Genomic DNA, 20,500 nt, shown 5'->3' on the forward strand with positions numbered 1-20,500 from the left:
TAAATAAAGCTGATCATGGTATAATAATAATAATAATAATAATAAATAATAATAATAAGAATAAGAATAAGAATAAGAATAAGAATAAGAATAAGAATAAGAATAAGAATGAGAAGAAGAAGAAGAAGAAGAAGAAGAAGAAGAAGAAGAAGAAGAAGAAGAAGAAGAAGAAGAAGAAGAAGAAGAAGAAGAAGAAGAAGAAGAAGAAGAAGAAGAAGAAGATGGAAGGGACCTTGGAGGTCATCTAGTCCAACCCCCTGCTCAGGCAGGAAACCCTATACCATTTCAGGCAAATGGCTGTCCAGTCTCTTCTTAAAAACTTCCAGTGTTGGAGCATTCACCACTTCTGGAGGCAGGTTGTTCCATTGTTCTAACTGTCAGGAAGTTTCTCCTTAGTTCTAGGTTGCTTCTCTCCTTGACTAGTTTCCATCCATTGCTTCTTGTCCTGCTTTCAGGTTCTTTGGAGAATAGCTTGACTCCCTCTTCTTTGTGGCAGCCCCTGAGCTATTGCAACACTGCTATCATGTCACCCCTCACCCTTCTCTTTGTTAAACTACACATACCGCAAGCTGCATTGGCTCCCGGTTGCCCTCCGGGTGAGATTCAAGGTGCTGGTGATGACCTATAAAGCCCTAAATGGCTTGGGTCAGGGATATCTGAGGGAACACCTCCTGCCAGCATCAAGTTCCCTTCGTCCAGTGCACTCCCACAGGGAGGGTCTGCTCAGGGTGCCGCTGGTAAAAGATTGCCGGCGGATAACACCCAGGGGGAGAACCTTCTCAGTGGGTGCGCCTGCCCTCTGGAACCAGCTGCCAGTGGAGCTCAGGACTGCCCCCGACCTCTGTTCATTCCGCCGGGACCTGAAGACCTGGCTCTTCGAGCTCTCTGGCCCAGGCTGAGAATTTTAATTTTAATTTTAATTGGGGTTTTTACTTTTTTTCAGGGATTGATGTAATTTTTTAAATTGTTTTTAACTTTTGTATTTCTTGTTTTAAATACCCTGTAAACCACCCTGAGTCCTTCGGGAAAGGGCGGTATATAAATCTAATAAAATAAATAAATAAATAAATACCCAATTCCAGCAACCATTCCCTATATGTTTTAGCCTCCAGTCCCCCAATCATCTTTGTTGCTCTTCTCTGTACCCTTTCTAGAGTCTCGACATCTTTTTTATATCGTGGTGACCAAAACTGGATGCAGTATTCCAGGTGTGGCCTTACCAAAGCATTGTAAAGTGGTATTAGTACTTCACTTGATCTCGATTCTATCCCTCTGTTAATGCAGCCTAGCACTGTGTTGGCTTTTTTGGCAGCTGCAGCACACTGCTGGCTCATATTGAAGTGATTGTCTACTAGGATTAGATAGGCTGTAGGGGCAGAGACCCTCTTTGAGGGAGATGGGCAGCCTAGAAATGCAAAATATTAAATGAATGAATGAATGAATGAATGAGTGTGTGTGTGTGTGTGTGTGTGCGTGTGCGTGTGTACTAGGCAGAATAATACTTATAGAAGCATATCTGCCTGTCTGATAGAAACATCACTACTTTTACAGCATTCCCTCTTTACCCCGGGATTCATATGTTTCTAGTAAATGCAGGTAAAAGAAGACAAATGTGTCCAATATACTTTGCATACATTATCGTACTTCATATGAGGATGCTGCCACATCTATTGTAAGTTGTAAGCTATATATGTGACTACTTCTATGCCAGTTTAACTAATACATTGAGATGTGAAGAGTAAATGATCTAATTTTTATATTGATGGCAAGCTTCAGGATGCATTTAAAAATGACTGTCCACAGTTATTACTGTAAGTAGTTTGAATTCAAATGGACATAAGATTCCATTTAATTAACTTTGTTGAACATAGCCATGGCACTACTATCTCTGCTATTCTTTTGCAAACTTCATAAGTGTTGTAAGCTACCCAGTTTCACTTGACACTGAGATGGGTGGCATATAAATTTACTAAATAAATAAAATAAAAGAATAAATAAATAAATAGATAAATACCACTGAGTTAAATCCTAGATATATCCTGGATTAGAATTACACTATCATACCATACGTTTATAGTCTTGTTAAAATCCTTATATGTTTCAGAAATGATGTTATGCTCTAATAAATACCAGATAGGTTCCCTTGTTAGTTGACTAATTACAAAATACTGGGATTAGTGGCTTGGATCTAGAATCTCAATCCTAAAATGATGTACTTGGATAGAATAAGATCCTCTGGATCCAGTCCAATGTTCACTAGCAATTAAAATTTTTGATCAGAAAAATTGGTTGCTATTTATCACCAGTGGCACACTGGTGGTATGATGTCCTTTAGTTTCAGTGTGGCTTTTATGTGACCCTTAAACAAGATTACTTAAATAAAATAAGTCCAGTTTTATGTAGTGGCTTGAAGAGGTGGAGATCAGGCTTTAATGTGGCTGAATGAATCTGGTCCTTTCACAATCTTTTACTTTAACCCTCTAAGGATAAAGAGGGCAGCAGTTCATGTATGCTGAATTATGCTCTTGGAGGAAGAATAGGGCAGAAATAACATTTTTAAAATTACATTGCATGATTGGCTTATTTATATAAGCCCTCTTTCAGGGTGATCCTTGTGTGCTATAAGGCAGAAAAAAACATATCCAAAGAACAGTAACAAATCCCATAAATCAGACAGGGAAAGTATGATAGTTCTCTTCATTGGTTAAAACTGTTTAAAATAATCAATTTTTAAACTAAATCAAAATGACTAGGTTCAAAGCAATATTTTGCTCAGTTTTAAGTTGACTTAATTGTGTGATCCATACTGATGAATATTTATACCAGATGAAAAAGCAGATGAGTTCTCTTATTACCTGTCTCGTCTTGCATTTAAAACTGATGACTGTCCATTCACTATGGACTGATGAGTTATTGGTGGCGATGCTTTGGAAGTGGTAGAGGAGGTAGTAGAAGAAGAATTGTTAGTAGTGAGGTCTAGCCCACCATGCTTAATGCCATTGTCTTCCATATTGTGAACTCCAGTAACTTCTTTCCATAACTGCTGAATCTCAGCAGGGCTTAAGCCAGCTATAAAATGAAAGAGAACTCCAATAATATAAGAAAGTGAGAAGTTCATAGATTGTTAATGGATTAATGCTAACAATAAAGGTGATATACTTCCCAATGTATCAACATGTAGTAAAATACAATTTCATTTTGCCAAATTTCAATTAAAGTCAATTAAAACTCACCAACCTACATAATATAATCTCTCTTGAAACACTTGTTCATGGATCAATAGGAGGAAGCTACAACTAACAAAAGCAACTGCTATTTGAAAAACAGGTGTTAAAAGAAATATTTAAATGAGATTTTCCATAGCTTTTGGAATATTTCTTTATTTCTGAAACATGGCTAAATGTATATATCCAAAGTTCACAATTATCTTTATAAAACTGAAATGAAAAACTAAAATGAAAAATGGCTTTAATGCAAATGCTAGTATTCACAAGCTCATTTCAGAAAAAAAAAATACAAGAAGGAAACTAAAGATTTTAGTAAGATTAAGGGCAAAATTTCAGCTAATAGGTTATTTTTGTCTCATGAATTAAATTTGCATTTAATTTAAAATTTCAATCAAAAAATCATTTCTAAAAGGAAATTGTTTTAATAGAAGAAAAATACTTCAATGGTCATTTCTCCAAGTGTGCCACTTCAGCAGGGAAGAAATGAAAGAAATGAATAGCAAGAGTTTTACAAATTAGCATATCAAGACATCCAGCATTACTTTGACCAAATATACATAACACATTTCTGATCATTTTGGGGTATTTTTTGGCCCTATACAAAAACAAACAGTGGAAATCCTTAATATCTGAAGCAAATATATACATTCTACCTTCTCTTTTACTATTAGGAATGTTTTCAAAAATGCAGTATTTCATTTCAATTATTCAAATGGACACCATTAATTTTATAGGTAAAGGTAAAGGTTCCCCCGCACATGCGTGCTAGTCGTTTCCAACTCTAGGGGCCGATGCTCATCTCCGTTTCAAAGCCAAAGAGCCAGTGCTTGTCCGATGATGTCTCCGTGGTCATGTGGCCGGCATGACTAGGTGCCAAAGGCGCATGGAATGCTGTTACCTTCCCACCGTAGTGGTCCCTATTTTTCTACTTGCATTTTTATGTGCTTTCGAACTGCTAGGTTGGCAGAAGCTGGGACGAGTAACAGGCACTCACTCTGTTACGCGGCACTTGGGATTCAACCCGCCAAACTGCCGACCTTCTGATCAACAAGCTCAGCGTCCTAACCCACTGAGCCACTGCGTCCCTTTTTATTAATTTTATAAGCAAGACTAATATTTTATAAGCATCTACATGTCAATAATCTTAAATAAAATTGAATATTACTTTTAGAAAAAAAGAAACATTTCAGTGCAGGCTTGGCTATCTTTTATCAGAAATTTGTTCCATAAAAAGGAGATTGTCACCATAAGCATCTGCAGATAAGGCAATGACGACTGACAAAATTAGCTTCACAGTATAACAATGCAAAATCTAGCATTTATGTATTTTGGTATAATGCCACAATACAAGTATAAAAGAGCAGAGCTTGCACTGTGAAGTCACAATTCACTTTTCATCACTTTTCATCAGTATGGTTAAGAACAGATGTCTATGGTCACTACGAAGTCTTCTAGCCACTCCCCTACCCCTATAGCCAATATAGCAGCAGAACAGCTTCATCAGAATGAAAAAGTGTTGAGGCTTTTAAGGAAGCAGATAATCCCTTAAATATTAATTGATTAGAGTTTTTTAGGACACCTCTCCCCAAACAATGATTAATGTCTAATTGGCAGTCAGGTCATAGCTGTCAGCCTACCACCAACAAATATAAACTTAAGGAGCTTAGTACATTAATTGTATACTGGACTGAAATATGAAATCACACTTAGTTGAAACTATACAAGAGAAGTGTGATAATAATCTAATATTGAGGCTACTAATGAATAACTATTGTGACAAAGCAATTGTGTCTCTCATACTATTTTAATACAAAAGTTCTTTTCTCTCTGAAGATAAATCAACAAGCACACTCTACTAAATACTAATTCAATCAATTCCTATACTGAAACAAAGGGATGTCAGTTTTACTAGGATTCACATTTACCTTATTTGCTCACTGCTGCACAGTTGTGCAGAGAAATAGAGAAATAGAGCTGAATCAGAGAAATAGAGCTGCCATTCACTAATGTATTGATAATATCTCATTCTAAATCCTCCAACAGCCATTCCCAGAAGCTTCATATAGACAATAAAGAGCATTTGGAACAAAACACCTTGGCAGATCCTCATGGATGCAATCTTCCAATACCATCTCTCTGAAACCAACTTTGAAAACAGAAGTGTAACAACTGCAACACAATGTTTCCCATTTCTGGCTTATCTGCAATTCTAGAGAAATTGATCCAAACAATCAATTTCTTTCAAAAAGCTGCTGACAGATGAAATAGAAATAGCAATATGATTCCCCTACTCCTAGTCCTCCTTTTACTAAAGGTCCTCCATGACACTGAACAATAATACTTTCTCTTTCAAAATTTGATCCCAAATTAGAAAGGATACAGATAACCAATGTTCACCCAAACACTGGCAATTGTGCTACCACAATGCCAAAGGCACACACAAGAAGGCATTTTTTAAAGTCTACAACTGTATACCAAGTAAAATTAGGATGCAATTGACTGATCAGAGTGTATGATTTGGGTACCATCTGATGCAGTGTAACTATAATCTGATTGAAGGCCCTTAAATCCTGACAGAAAGGGACTTCCGGTGGCGACGCGATGCCGAAGACAGCCGTTTTCGGGCTGCCCGCTCCGCAGCTGTGTTTTTCCATCGTAAACAGTGCCGATCAGCTGTTTAGATGGATTTGAAGCCCCCTCCTCGGGAGAAGAGGAGGGGGTGAGGCCCCAGGTAGGGGTTGAGCTCTCCGGGGCCGCCTGAGCTGAGAGCTTGAGCGGCTGAAGGATGAGCCCCCCCGAAGCCTGGGTTGCTCCGAGCTGCGCAGCGCCTCTGCTCTGGGATTCTTGGAGCAGAGCCAGGTGTTAGCAACCACCCCTGCCAAAAGGAAATACTTTTGATTATCAAGATGCAGGCAGAGCGGTACAGGAGGTCAAGGTGAAGTGGACTCTTTATTTTTACTCTCTAGCTCAATGGATTTTATAGCTTCAAAGTGAAAGTGCGTAATAAGTGAAAGTGGGGGAAGATGGCGGCTAAAACTTCAAAAGCTCTTCGGAATGCGGGATCTTCCCTGGTGCAAGAGACCTCATTGCAAGCTTTGCTTCCTCCTGCATCTCCCCCGGCATTGACACTTAAGGATTTACAAGACGCTCTTGGAAAGCATGCACAATTGATGTCTGATATGATGGATGAAAAGTTGAAAAAGCTGGAGGAGAAAATGGAGGAGAAAATGGAGAAATTGGAGAAGAAGATGGAAGAGAAGCTGGGAGCAATGAGGGTGGACATCTTGTCTAAGGTTGAATCCGTAGCTGAATGTGTGCTACAGCTGGATATAAAAGTGGAGGATCTCAGTCAAAAGAACTCTATATTAGAAGCAAAGGTATTAGAAAATGAAAATATAAGGGATAAAATAGACGAAGAATTGAGCCTTGTTCAGTATAATCAGATGCAGTATGCTATTAGAATTAGGGGTTTAAAGGAGAATGGTAAAGAAGATTTAAAGCAGCTGATTTCTGAGGCTCTGGAAGGGGTACTGGGCCAGTCAGCATCTGAAATTGAGGGAAATATGGACAAAGTTTTTCGTGTAAATTCATGGATTGCAAGACAGAGGAAGTTACCCAGAGATGTGGTGGTCTATTTTACAAAGAGAGTAATGAGAGATGAAGTTATTCAAGCTGCTTATGATACTAATTTGGTAGTGGCTGAGCAAGAAGTTTTGGTTTTAAAAGAGATCCCTCCGAAGATCCTAAGGAGAAGGAAAGATTTTGCATTTTTGGTACAGGAACTTAAGAAACGTGATATTAAGTTTAGATGGGAGATTCCAGTTGGATTGGTGGCGACGCATGAAGGTAAAAGACATCGTTTGGTTACTGTGGCTCAGGCACGTGATTTTTATAGTAATGTATTAAAAGCAACCCCCCTATCATTTTTGGAAGCTGCAAAAGGATACGGTGGGGGAAAGCTTCAAGACGTTGCAGATAGACAGACAGAGGACAATGGTGTTGGAGGGGATCAAGTCACAGTTTCATCGGTTGCTGCAGGAGGCCAGAAGAAGACGCGTGCCGCCCTAAGAAGAGCGAGACGAGAGCAAGAGCAAGACCAGCAGAAAGTTATGGAATCTTCAAAGTGTGCTTACAGTGAAGATGTGGGAGGAGAGCAGTCTAAAGAAGTTTTGGGGTTCATGACAGAGGTGCTCCAAAAGTTTTGGGGCGTTAAGATTGCTGATTAATTTTTAGATTAGAATGTTAATGGAGTAAAATTATTATAGAGGAGAAAGAAAGCTTTTTTTCTTTTCTTTTTGTTAATATTTTACACAATTTAAGATTGCTTGCTAGAAAAGTATATTAGGGTTATGGACTTAAAGTATGTGTTGAACTAAGAATGGGTATGTAAGCTCCTAATTAACAACAAGTTGTCTTAGAGATTGCCTAAATCTTTTTTTATATATACTCTTTGTATTTGAACTTTTATTTGAACTTAAGGATGATTTGGAACTGCGAGACATCTGACGTGATACATGCAAGAACTATTTTTGATCATAGTTTAGTTTGGTTGGAGATTATTAAGATTAATAGAGATAGGCGCTTTTGGCGTGTAACTGAGAATTTGTTTGGAAATTAGAGAAAGGTGGGAGAATGCAAATAGCAGGTGAAAGTTTTTTTGTTTTTTTTCTTTTCTTTTTTTCTTTTTTTTGAAATTAATATGAATAAGGACTGGGATTAAGAAAATTTATTTTGAGTAAAGCTCTTTTTCTGTTTTCCTTTTTTTCTACTTTATTTGTAATATTAATATTGTTTGTATTCATTTTATATGAGTTAGAGAGAGATAGAATTTATAGTTTATTGTTGATAACATAGGGGTGTTTATGTTTGTTTTTTGATTTTATGCCCTGTATTTAGCTCTGGGAAGTCGGGGGGGAGGAGGGAGTGGGGGAGAGGGATAGGGAGGGTTGGATAGGGGTGGGGGAGGGGGGATTATAGTCAAAATGTATTGTAAAACTTTTTAAATAAAAAAAAAATCCTGACAGAAAGGACAAGAGCCATTGGGTTTTTTGACAGATCGTCTTGGTGTATTGTAAGGGCTAATAAACTCCTTAACAAGCCCATTAGGAAGGAAGTTCTCAATAATAGGTTCCAAGCCCTTCAAATCTTCAACATTGGTAGGGTATTGGCACACAGAAACAGACTGTAAATTGCAAACGAGGAATTTCAACGGGGGATGCTTTAATAGCCCATCCAGTAGACATTTGTGTACTGAGTAGGATGCCCTGATGTCAATAAAAAATGGCACAGGTCTCCCTCTGACTTGGATTTTTACTAGGAATGCAGACAAAGGGTTTGTGAAAGGCCTGGGAGACAAAAGTCCCCCTGCCCGTGATTCCCCTAATACTGTATCTCTGACAAGAGATGGGGTATGGAGCAGACTGGGTACACAAAGGGCATTTCCTACTCAAGTGGGAAAATTTCTTGCAGATCCTGCATTGGCTATGCTGCAGGGAAAATAGTTGTAGTTGATTACGCTGAAACCTGGAGATCATTACCTTATTCCTGACAAGACCACCTCGCCCACCTGTTCCATGATAAGCACTTCCTCCCCTCCCCCATTTCCTAATATTCCTTTCTGTAGGACTTGGGCAAGCTTGCCCAGATTCGCCTAGTGCACCAGTTGCATCCCTATCTGGACCGAGATGCTCTACGTACAGTCACTCAAGCGCTCGTGACCTCCTGGTTAGACTACTGCAATGCCCTCTACATGGGGCTGCCCTTGAGGACCACCTGAAGGCTTCAACTGGTGCAGAATTCAGCCGCACGAGTTTTGATGGGAGTTTCCCGATACTCCCGTGTAACACCTCTTCTCCGTGAGCTACATTGGCTTCCGGTTGCCCTCCGGGTGAGATTCAAGGTGTTGGTAATGACCTATAAAGCCCTAAATGGCTTGGGTCCAGACTATCTAAGGGAACACCTGCTGCCGGCATCATCTTCCCATCGTCCTGTGTGCCCCCACAGGGAGGGCCTTCTCAGGGTACCGCTGGTTAATGAATGCCAGTGGGTTATTCCCAAGGGAAGGGCTTTCTCTGTGGGTGCGCCTGCCCTATGGAACCAACTACCCACAGAACTTAGGACTGCCCCCGACCTTCGCTCATTTCGCCGGGACCTGAAAACTTGGCTCTTCGATCTGTTTGGTCCAGACTGTGGGGTTGTTAATTTAACTGGGTTTTAGATTTACTCTTGGGGCTTGAATTTTATTTAATTGTTTTAATTGTTTTTAATTTTTTGTATTCATGGTTTTAACTGCCCTCTAAACTGCCCTGAGTCCTACGGGAATAGGGCAGTATACAAATCCAATAAAATAAATAAATAAATAAATAAATAAATAAATAAATAAATAAATAAATAAATAAACTAACTAACTCTGTAGGCCACTTCTAGCAGTTTTTCCATTTTTTTCCCAGCGGAAGTGCTATCCAATTTTTGCATTTTCTGTTTCATATCAGGGGCACTACTTTGACCAATAAAAAGCATGTTAACTAATCAGTGGTTCTCTGGAACCTCTGGATTCAGATCACTGTATTTCCAAAACACCCGAAATAGAAGCTCAAGGAAATCACTCAGGCTTTTGGAAGGTATAATCCTAAAATTCCTTTAACTTTCCATAGTCTGTTGGGTCACAAGACATTCATCCCTTACAATGTAAATACCCCTGGTCAGCAGTCAGAGCACTTAGCAGGGGGTCAAGCCTAGGCTTGGTCAACAGCTGGAATTTTATAAAAGACCACTGAGCAAATATCATTTGCAACCTATTGAAGCAAAAGAGTACAGGATTGTGGGGGGGGGCGGAGCCAGCTGTCAGAGCGGGCAGCTGTGTGAATGGACTTCTCCGTCTCACACAACCTCTCACCCAGTGTCTGTGGGGGCTCTTCGGAGCCATAGGAGGTCCTGTAGGGACAGCCGAAGCTGCGGGTGTCCCAGAGAACCTACATGAGTGGCAGCCCGTGTTGGAGATCCGGAGAAAGCCCGATACAAGCAGACCGGGGAGAAGGAGGCCAGTAATGGCCGACAAGAAGATCTGACAGAGGGACAAAGCTAGCATTGACTTAGCGGCACAATGGTGGAACGGAGCTGATGGAAAGTAACTCTAAAATATTTACTTTTGAAAGTATTAGGGAGCGCTTGGGAAAGAAGCGCTGATTTGAAGAGGGTGTCTTACAGAGAGGGAAGGAGTGGTGAGAGAAGCATTGAGAAATAAGATGATAGGTGAGAGTGACGAGAAGAGGAAGCCAGGAAGTTAACAGACTGCAAATTAACTGTGAGAGCAGACAAACCAACAGAGAAGCAACGGGGAAAAGATAAACTTTGGAGTTTTGGAGACTGAGTTTTTGAGAAAATGTGCATGGATCATTAATTGAAGGAAAGTGAACTGTTTGGACTGTCTTGGGAAAATTTGAACTTCTGAACCTTCGTCTTATATGCCACGGACCTAAGATGGAGTAAGTGATACAGCAATCTAAGAACTGAAGTCTGGATAGTGGGACATCTACTGGCCTTTGGTAGTTGGGAAAGATACAAAAGGGAGTTAATCTCGAAGTTGGAAATTAAATAGGAAAGTGATTTTGATACAGATTTGATACATATTTAGATAAATGCAATATATATATATATATATATATATATATATATATATATATATATATATAAACTGTCTGGTTGTTTATAAACAGTTGGCTGTAACTGTTGATTACTAGAATTGAATAGAATTGAAATAATTAGCTAAGAAATGAATTATATGATTGTTAAAGCTATAGATATACACATAACTATCTGTTATATAGTTAAAGGTTTATATAAAGTTAAAGAAATTAGGCACCTGTAAAGTGCAGTATTGATTGAGCAATTTGGCTAAATATGACAAGTATTCCGAATCTAACTAAGATTAGTGCAGGAAAGAGGGCGGCGCCACAAGGGTTAGGGATGTCTTCAAGCCCTTCTAGCCAGAACTCCATTGAGGACATGTTACAAAGGGAAAGATCAAACTCTTTTAAAGACTTACAAGTCCTCTTACAAAATATGCATGAGGCAATGACTAAAAATCATGAGGAGATGTAGAAAGAGATAGGTCAAATAAGAAATGATACCGGTGAACTTAAGGGAAAAATCCAAGTGATTGATGATAAATTTGAGGGGATTCAGCAACAATTAATTAAAAATGAACAAAGATTACAAGATATGAAAGTGAGAATGGAGAAGGAGGAGAAGAAAGTAGAGGATTTAAGTGAAACATTACTTCAGGCAAATAAGGAGCTTGAAACAACAGTGATATTTCTGGAAGCAGAGAAGCCTGCTCACTACTTGCACTTTCAAAATGTTCTAGAAAAGGTGAAGATCTGCCGGATATGATGGCAGACTTAATGGCAAAGGCACTTGGCATAGGGAAAGAGGAAATGTTGGCGGAAATTGATGAGACGTATAGGGTTCAAACTAACTATGTGAGGAGACATAATCTCCCAAAAGAAGTACATGTAAGGTTGGTCAAAAAATCGATTTGGGATGAACTATTACAAAGATCAAGAGAGGAGCCATTAGAATTTCGAGGACAGCAGATAACAATCCTTAAACAAATACCTAAAAGGATGAGGGACTTGAGATGTGGTTATCAATTCTTAACATTGAAATTGATTAGACACAATGTGAATTTTAGATGGCTACACCCAGAAGGTATTTTACTCACATGGCAGAAGGTACAGATTGGACTCGATAGAGTAGGCAGAAGATTTCTATAAACTCCACGTTAATAACCAAGATGAAGTAGAAGTAGAAGATCAAGCTGGAATGGAGGTAAGAGAGAGAGATGCAAGACAGATAGCCATAGAAGGGAAAATATCAGGAGTAGAAGACAGAGGGAATAAAGCTGGAGAGACTACAGAGGTATATGGAGGTAAAGATGCGAGAGAGCCCCGAACAACGAGAAGCACAAAACCTAGATATAAGTAAAATAAAGGGAGAAGAGTGTAGGATTTTGTCCTTAAATATTAATGGGTTAAACTTGCCAACGAAAAGATGGAAATTTTTTAATAAACTTATTCGCCAAAAACTAGATTTAGTTGCAATCGAGGAAGTTCATATAAAGGAACAACAAAAATATTTGTTAGCCCAACCAAAACTAGGGAATCTATTTGTCTCATTAGATCGACAAAAAAAGAGGGGGGTGGTAGTATATGTGAATGAGAAACTGGCAGCTAAACAAATTTATAATGACAGAGAGGGTAGAATACTGATAGTCAAGGAAGAAATAAATTACAGGAAGGTGATGATTGTAGAAATTTATGCCCCGAATCGAAATCAAGAACAGTTTTTTAAAATATTACATAATAAGATATGTAGCATAGACTATGATGAGATCTGTCTGTTAGGAGATTTTAATGCCATTTTAGACAATTTGGACTATAAGGGTAATATGACTAGGAAAAGGAAAAGAAGAACATTACCGGGCTCCTTTTTCAAATTGGCTAAAGATTTAAACATCCAGGATATATGGAGGGAAAGGAATCGTGAGGCAAGACAGTATAGATATTATTCTATTCAACATAGTTTGTGGTCCAGAATTGACATGGTGTGGATGTCAAAAGAAATCAGCTCTGAGGTTGAAGAGGTGTGTATTGAGTCAAGCACTTGGGCAGACAATAACCCTATGAAATTTAGTTGGAAAGCCCCCCAAAAAATACCTAGATGGACTTTACAAAGATCAATATTAAAAGAAGACGACTTTAGGTTAAGGACGGAGAGAGAATTAGATTTCTTTTTTAAGGAAAATAAAGCTGAAGACACCTCTGTACAAAATAATTGGGATACAGCCAAGGCGATTATGAGAGGGGTAGCAATGGTATATATGGTTAATAAGAATAAGGAGAAAAAACAACAGAAAAGGTTAAAAGGGGAATATAAAAGATTAGAAACAATACTCCAACAGGAACCACAAAAAAGAATGTCAAACAATTAATGGTTTCAATTAAATATAAACTTAATATTTTAGATAAATAGAAACCAGCACAATAGATGAGAGGCATAAAACAGAATTTCTTTGAAAATGCAAACAAACCGGGCCGATGGCTCGCATATAAATTGAAAAAACAAAAGGAGAAAAGTTGGATTAGTAAATTATGTGATGATAAAGGGAGAATACACTATTAAGAAGAGGAGAAAAGAACTATAGCTCAGGAATTCTATGAACAATTATATAAAGATGATAGTCAGGAACGTGTGGGGAAAGTGGATTGTTTCCAAAAAGCCAAACTACCCAAAATTACAGAGGAAATCAGAAACATGTTGAATGATGAAATTAGGATGTCTGAGGTGATAACGGCTATTAATAAACAAAAAAATAATAAAGCATTGGGTCCTGATGGCCTCCCGATAGAAATTTACAAGGAACAACAAAATATTTTAGCACAACCATTATTGGAGATGTTCAATGTGGTCTTGGAAGAAGCAAGAATTCCTAAGTCATGGTCTGAGGCAAATATAGTCCTCATCCTGAAAGATAATGCTGATTATACATCAATTCAAAATTACGGACCTATATCTCTACTCAATTCTGACTATAAGATATTCACAACAATCATAGCTGAGCAACTTAAAAGGTTCCTGAATGATTTTATACATGCAGACCAGAATGGTTTCCTTGCTAAAAGGCAAACTAAACATAATATTAGAGTAATATTGGACACGTTAGAATATTAGGAACTACACAGCAGACAACAGATGGCGTCATTATTCTTAGATGCCCAGAAGGCTTTTGATAATGTTAAATGGTCATTTTTATATCAACAACTTAGTTACATGGCTATGGGTGAAAAAATTATAAATACAATAAGGGCAATCTATACTAATCAGGAAGCAAAAGTAATTATAAACGGGGAAACATCTAGGAAATTTCAAATACAAAAGGGAACATGGCAAGGTTGCCCCTTATCTCCATTACTGTTTATATTGACACTAGAAGTTCTAACAAGAATAATTAGAAATGAACCGCAGATAAAAGGATTAGACATTAAAAAGGAAACTTTCAAACTTCAAGCATTTGCGGACGATTTGGTCTTTATCATGGAGGACCCACAACAATCGGGACCAAAGTTATTGGAAGAATTAGTTAAATATGGTGAAGTCGCTGGCCTGAAAATAAATAGAAGCAAAACCAAGATGATTGTTAAAAATATGACTAATAGAAAGAAAATTTGGCTAGAATTATGGACATAGAAATAGTTAAAAAAATAAAATATTTAGGAATCACTATCATGGCTAGATGCACCTCACTTAAAGAAGATAATTACGATAAAATAGTGAAACAAATTAAAGGAGATTGGGAAAGATGAGGAAACTTGAATCTTTGACTACTGGGGAGAATTGCGGTGATTAAAATGAATGTCTTGCCTAAAATTTTGTTCCTGTTCCAAAATATCCCAATACAACTTGATTCAAATTTTTTTCAAAACTTGAACAAATTGTCATTAAACTTTATCTGGCAAGGGAAAAAACCAAGAATTAAAATGAAATATTTGCAGGATGTAAAACGGGGGATTTGGAGTGCCAGTCTGGGAAATATATTATCATGCCACAGTGTTAAATTGGATTAGAGAATGGATAATTCTGAAGAATGCAAGATTACTGACTTTAGAAGGCCATGATTTACAATTTGGTTGGCATGCTTTTTATGGACTGAGAAACAAGGATTATCTTTGCATTTTCAAAAACATCGGATTAGACAAGCGTTATTCAATATTTGGAATAAAATCAGAAATCATAATTATACTAAAGTACCAGTCTGGCTATCCACCCTTGAAGCGATTGTCTATCCAAATCTGTTTAATTTGGGCAATATTATTACATATAAAGACATCATGTATAATGAGGGGGAATTGAAATCTAGAAGTGAATTAGAACTACAAGGGATAAAACTAGATTGGTGGGCCTATCTAGATACAATCAAGATTCAGGAAGGATAAGAAAGAATGGGGGATAAATACCCAGGAAACCACTTTGGATAAAATATTATTGGGACCAGATAACAAACAGATAAGGAAACTGTATAGTCTGCTCCTGGGATATAAATTGTTTGAGGAACAAGTGAAGGAACCTATGTTGACCTGGGCCAAATATTTGGGACATGGCATTGATCTTGACATATGGCAAATGCTCTGGGATAGAAACAAAAGGATAACACTGGCCTCAGCCTACAAAGAAAATTTATTTAAAATGTTTTACCGATGGCACCTTTACCCAGCACGCTTAGCCAAAATGTGTAAGACAGTATCTCCTAAATGTTGGAAATGCTCCGAAGAAATAGGCACATATTTTCACATTTGCAGCAAGACGCAAAGATATTGGCAAATGATTTGGACTTGGCTAAAAGAAATACTAAGACGAAAAGTTGAGTTTAGTCCAGAATTTTTCTTATTGGGCATAATAAAAGAGAAATACTCCAAAGAAGAGGTTTATTTGATGATTCATATCATTATGGCAGCAAGAATGTTGTTCGCCCAAAATTGGAAAAGGAGTGAAATTCCAGTAGAAAGCGAGGTGATAAAAAAAAATTGGGAGTGTGCAGAAATGGACAAACTAAACTGGAAATTAAGAATAAAGATCAATCAGGCTACTATAAAATCTGGAATAAGTTTTACTTTTGGTGGGAACAAAAGGAAGGTCTCCAGTTGAGTTTATGGATTTGTTGATTGTTTTAAATATGGTATTATTATGTATAACTGATGTGTATTCTATGTGTATTTTATGTGTATACATATATGTAAATTTCAAAACAATGTAAGACAAGAAGGTATGTCAGTCAGTTCACACCGTGTCCAATGTTTTAAATAATAAACTCAATTTAAAAAAAAGAGTACAGGACTGGGTGTTTTGTTTTGTTTTTGACAAATAACACATTGCCTGACTATTTTAAGAACTTTAAAAATTCTGGACAAATATAGTCCTTTAACAGAAATTCAGCCATGGCTTTTGAACCCCAATGTGTGTTTGCATGTAATTCTCTTAAAAGGGGCCATTACTCATATATTGAGAGAAGGTTTTTTTTTAGCCATCTCACACCCACAGCTCCCCTGGTAAACAGCACCCACTTTATGAGCTCTGTGCCTATTCTGAGTGGTATATGACAGACATAATGCAGGAAACTAGAGGGGATGACTGCATACACATACCAAATAGAAAGGGAGCCTAAGGCAATAGACTTGGTAGTGTAGTCGGCAAGACTATTTCCTCAACCATATTTGCTGTCATCCTTACTGTGGGCCCTTATATGTATAATAGCTACTTTGCTAGGAAGCAAAACAGCATCCAATAAATGTAATATCTCTGTTCTGTACCAGCCTGCTACCGGCCCTGCAGAAAAAGCAGGGACAACCCCTTTACAAACGGCAAGAGGCTGGAATAAAGCCTGCCAAATTTATTAACATAAAACAGAGCAAGACAAGACACCAACCATGAAACAGGAACTATGAAACAGGAACTATCCAAGCGGTTGCCTTCAGCAAACCAGCCCTCCCACACATTCCCGTTAAATACAGTTCAGGGCGTGGCCTCTCTCTGCCTCCTTCCGAGGTGCCCCATTGCCTTCCTCTGTTTACTCCTGATTGACTGCCTCCTGCGTTGGGTGTCCTTGAACAGGGCCAGCTGTGGGTCATCTTCATCCACGCTGTCAGGCTCACACAGCTGGGTCTCCGTCGTGACCAGGCCCGGCTGAGGGCTCTGCGGAGCCTCAAGGCCATCATTCAGCAAGCTCTTCAACACCCCCCTCCTCCTCCTCTGAGTCGTCCGACCCAACTGCCGAACCCACAGGCTGACCCTGAATCACAACACTATCCCGCACCGCAGGGCCCTTCCCCCGGGTATGCCGATCCGGATGCGGTCGGGATGGAATTTGTTCATGAAAAGCAGTCACCAACGCAGGGGCATGAACGGCGGTCGCGTCTTCCCAGGTGAAGTCCTCTGGTCCGTAACCTTTCCATTCAATCAGGTACTGAAAACGACCTTTCAGCCAACAGGAGTCCCTGATGCTGGCGACCTCGTACTCGGGGGTGCTGCCTCCATCACGAGATCCTGATGGGGGAGGTTCTGCTCAGCAGAGTGGACAGGCCGGTTGCTCGGGGACCAACAGAGCCCGATGAAAGACTGGGTGCACGCGCAGGGAATGTGGCAGTTAAGCGATAGGCGACCGGATTGATGACAACCTCTACTGGGAACGGTCCTAAATATTGGTGATCTAACTTTCTCACCAGCTGTGTTGATGGTAGGTTCCTGGTGGACAACCAGACCCGATCTCCCACCGATAGTGGAGGCGTATCCCATCTTGACCGATCAGCAAACCTTTTGTAATCGGCCTTGGCCTTCTCTAACTGACATCGCACCAATCGATGGATCGCCTGTAACTCTGCCATGAAGTCGTTCGCTGCTGGCTCCGGTGAGTCCACAGGAGAAAGGGGGGAAAACCGGGGGTGATATCCCACATTGGCCAAGAACGGTGTCATCTGTGTGGAGGTGTGCTGTGAATTGTTAAATGCAAACTCAGCTATGGCCAGATAGTCCACCCAATTGTTTTGCTGCAGATTGACGTAGCAGCTCAGATATTGTTCCAGGATACCAATGACCTTCTCGGTTCCCCTGTCAGTTTGAGGATGATGCGCGGACGAGAGGCAAATCTTGATATCCAATGCATGCATCAACTCCTGCCAGAAGCGGGCTGTAAACTGGGCCCCCCTATCAGAGACGACTCTATCAGGGAGGCCGTGCAGCCGAAACACCTGCTGAATGAATATACGACTAGTGGCGCGGGCTGACGGTAAGCCGCGACAGGGGATGAAGTACGCCATCTTGGTCAGCATGTCCACCACCACATACACTGTCGTAAAACCAGAGGATGGGGGTAAATCCGTCAGAAAGTCCATGGACACAGCCCCACAGGGTCTTTTGGGTGTCGGCAAAGGCTGCAGTAATCCAGGCGGGGCCCCTGTCACTGACTTGGCCTGCCTGCATGGGATGCAGGAGGTAACATAGGACTGGACGTCGTGTCAGACTTGGGGCCACCAGAAGGTACGGGAGACCAGGTTCAGGGTCTTGAACAGGCCAAAAAACCCCGCCGCCAGGTTATCGTGACATTGGCTGAGGATGAGTCCCCTGAGTGGCCCTCCCGGAACGTAGAGCCGGTCATGATAATACAAGAGTCCATCCGTGACCATCCAAGGAGAATCTGGCCCCACCTCCTCCTTCCGCTGAGCCACCCACACCTCCTGCTGCTGTGCCTCCCGGATCCGAGCCCGTATATCAACCGGCTCCCGCACCACAGCAAAAGACTCAACGGGGATCACTGTCCTGGGCAGAAGCTTGTCTTCCACTCGGGAATATTTGGGCTTCCTGGACAGAGCACCCGCTCTTTGATTGTGCCCGCTAGGTATGTACCAAACTCGGAAGTAAAACCTCCACATGGGAACTGATGGCCATACATAATGGTTGCGTGGCAGTCATAATTGGCCCAGACAGGAGCACTCGACCATCGATAGTCTCCACTAACATGGGCGGATCCACCGGGCACTGGGGAACAGCCCATTTGGCCACAAATGCCATAAAATTTGTGGTGGCCCCAGAGTCAATTAAGGCATGGAGTGGAATCCCCTCTGGCTTGCCAGGAAGGATCAGACGTGCCTCCAATATCAGATGCCGTGGAGGTCCACAGGCAGCATCGGAAAGACGTCGCTCAGTGTTGTTGTGGGCCGCCCGATCTATCACACCGTCTAGATTGGGCTCAGGGCATTTCCTGACAGAAAAGTAGGGGACTTTCTCAGGGCAGACTCAGTCACTGATGCCCACTGTCGCTTCTTTGGGCAAAAAGCAGCCAAATGCCCAGGATCCCCACAGTAAAAACACACACCCCCTGATCGTCGTCTGTTCATTTCAGTCACCGATAGACGAGACCTGGCGGCACCCAGCTCCATTGGCTCCTCCCTTTGAACTGGGGGCTCACGCACAACAGGGGCTGCAGGGGTCTGTGGTGTGGCATGGCGACTCCTTGCTGCTGCAACCGAGCATTGATCCGCAGGCAGAGATGGATCAGCCCATTCACGTCTGAAGGAATATCCACACGGGCCAGCTCATCCAACATCTCCTCCGACAATCCATCCTGGAAGGCATCCACAAGCGCAACCTCATTCCAGGCGGAATCCTGGCTAAGCAGCCGAAAATCGCTGATATAGCCCTGTAGGGGGCGTTGACCCTGCCTCAGAGCTTTCAGGCATTGAGTAGCAGTCTTTGTCTTAATAGGGTCCTCATACATCAGACGCATATGATCACAAAACCCCACAAAGTTGTCCAACAATGGGCTAGGTTGAGCCAGCAGAGGCGTGCCCCAACGAGCTGCATCACCCGAAAGAAGGCTTAACACAAACCCCACCTTTTCCCGGTCAGTGGGGAAATCAGCTGCTCTCACGCTGATAAAGAGCTGGCATTGTCCCAGGAAAGCAGGAAACAGTTCTGGATTGCCAGTAAATTTATCCGGCATCGCAACTTGGCATTTTCTCCTGGGTGGGGGTGATGGTGGGGGTGCAGAATGGACCTGAGCTTGCAGTTGAGCCACCTGAGCTGCCAGCAAAGTGAGTTGCTGGGTGAGCTGGGCATTCTCAGCACGTAGCTGCTCCATAATAATAGTAAGGGTTGGGAGGCTGAAGGCAAACTGTTCTGTACCAGCCTGCTACCGGCCCTACAGCAAAAGCAGGGACAACCCCTTTACAAACGGCAAGAGGCTGGAATAAAGCCTGCCAAATTTATTAACATAAAACAGAGCAAGACAAGACACCAACCATGAAACAGGAGCTATGAAACAGGAACTATCCAAGCGGTTGCCTTCAGCAAACCAGCCCTCCCACACATTCCCGTTAAATACAGTTCAGGGCGTGGCCTCTCTCTGCCTCCTTCCGAGGTGCCCCATTGCCTTCCTCTGTTTACTCCTGATTGACTGCCTCCTGCGTTGGGTGTCCTTGAACAGGGCCAGCTGTGGGTCATCTTCATCCACGCTGTCAGGCTCACACAGCTGGGTCTCTGTCGTGACCAGGCCCGGCTGAGGGCTCTGCGGAGCCTCAAGGCCATCATCAGCAAGCTCTTCAACACCCCCCTCCTCCTCCTCTGAGTCGTCCGACCCAACTGCCGAACCCACAGGCTGACCCTGAATCACAACACTATCCCGCACCGCAGGGCCCTTCCCCCGGGTATGCCGATCCGGATGCGGT

The 20,500-nt window shown here is 41.1% G+C and overlaps 1 protein-coding gene across 6 annotated transcripts in view; it reads right to left on the reverse strand.

The window, feature by feature from the left end:
* Positions 1–20,500, reverse strand: part of FOXP2 (forkhead box P2) — a gene marked incomplete at both ends in the record, with an annotated part of 359,810 nt that overhangs the window by 89,795 nt on the left and 249,515 nt on the right. For all 6 annotated transcript variants that reach the window (XM_083366698.1, XM_083366697.1, XM_083366696.1 and 3 more), the window contains one exon: positions 2,856–3,069. In XM_083366698.1, the coding sequence (XP_083222824.1) occupies positions 2,856–3,069 (214 nt within the window). The remainder of the gene's footprint in view (positions 1–2,855; positions 3,070–20,500) is intronic.

The sequence above is a fragment of the Vipera ursinii genome, assembly GCF_947247035.1.
Source record: "Vipera ursinii genome assembly, chromosome: 6".
NCBI classification, from domain to species: Eukaryota; Metazoa; Chordata; class Lepidosauria; order Squamata; family Viperidae; genus Vipera; species Vipera ursinii.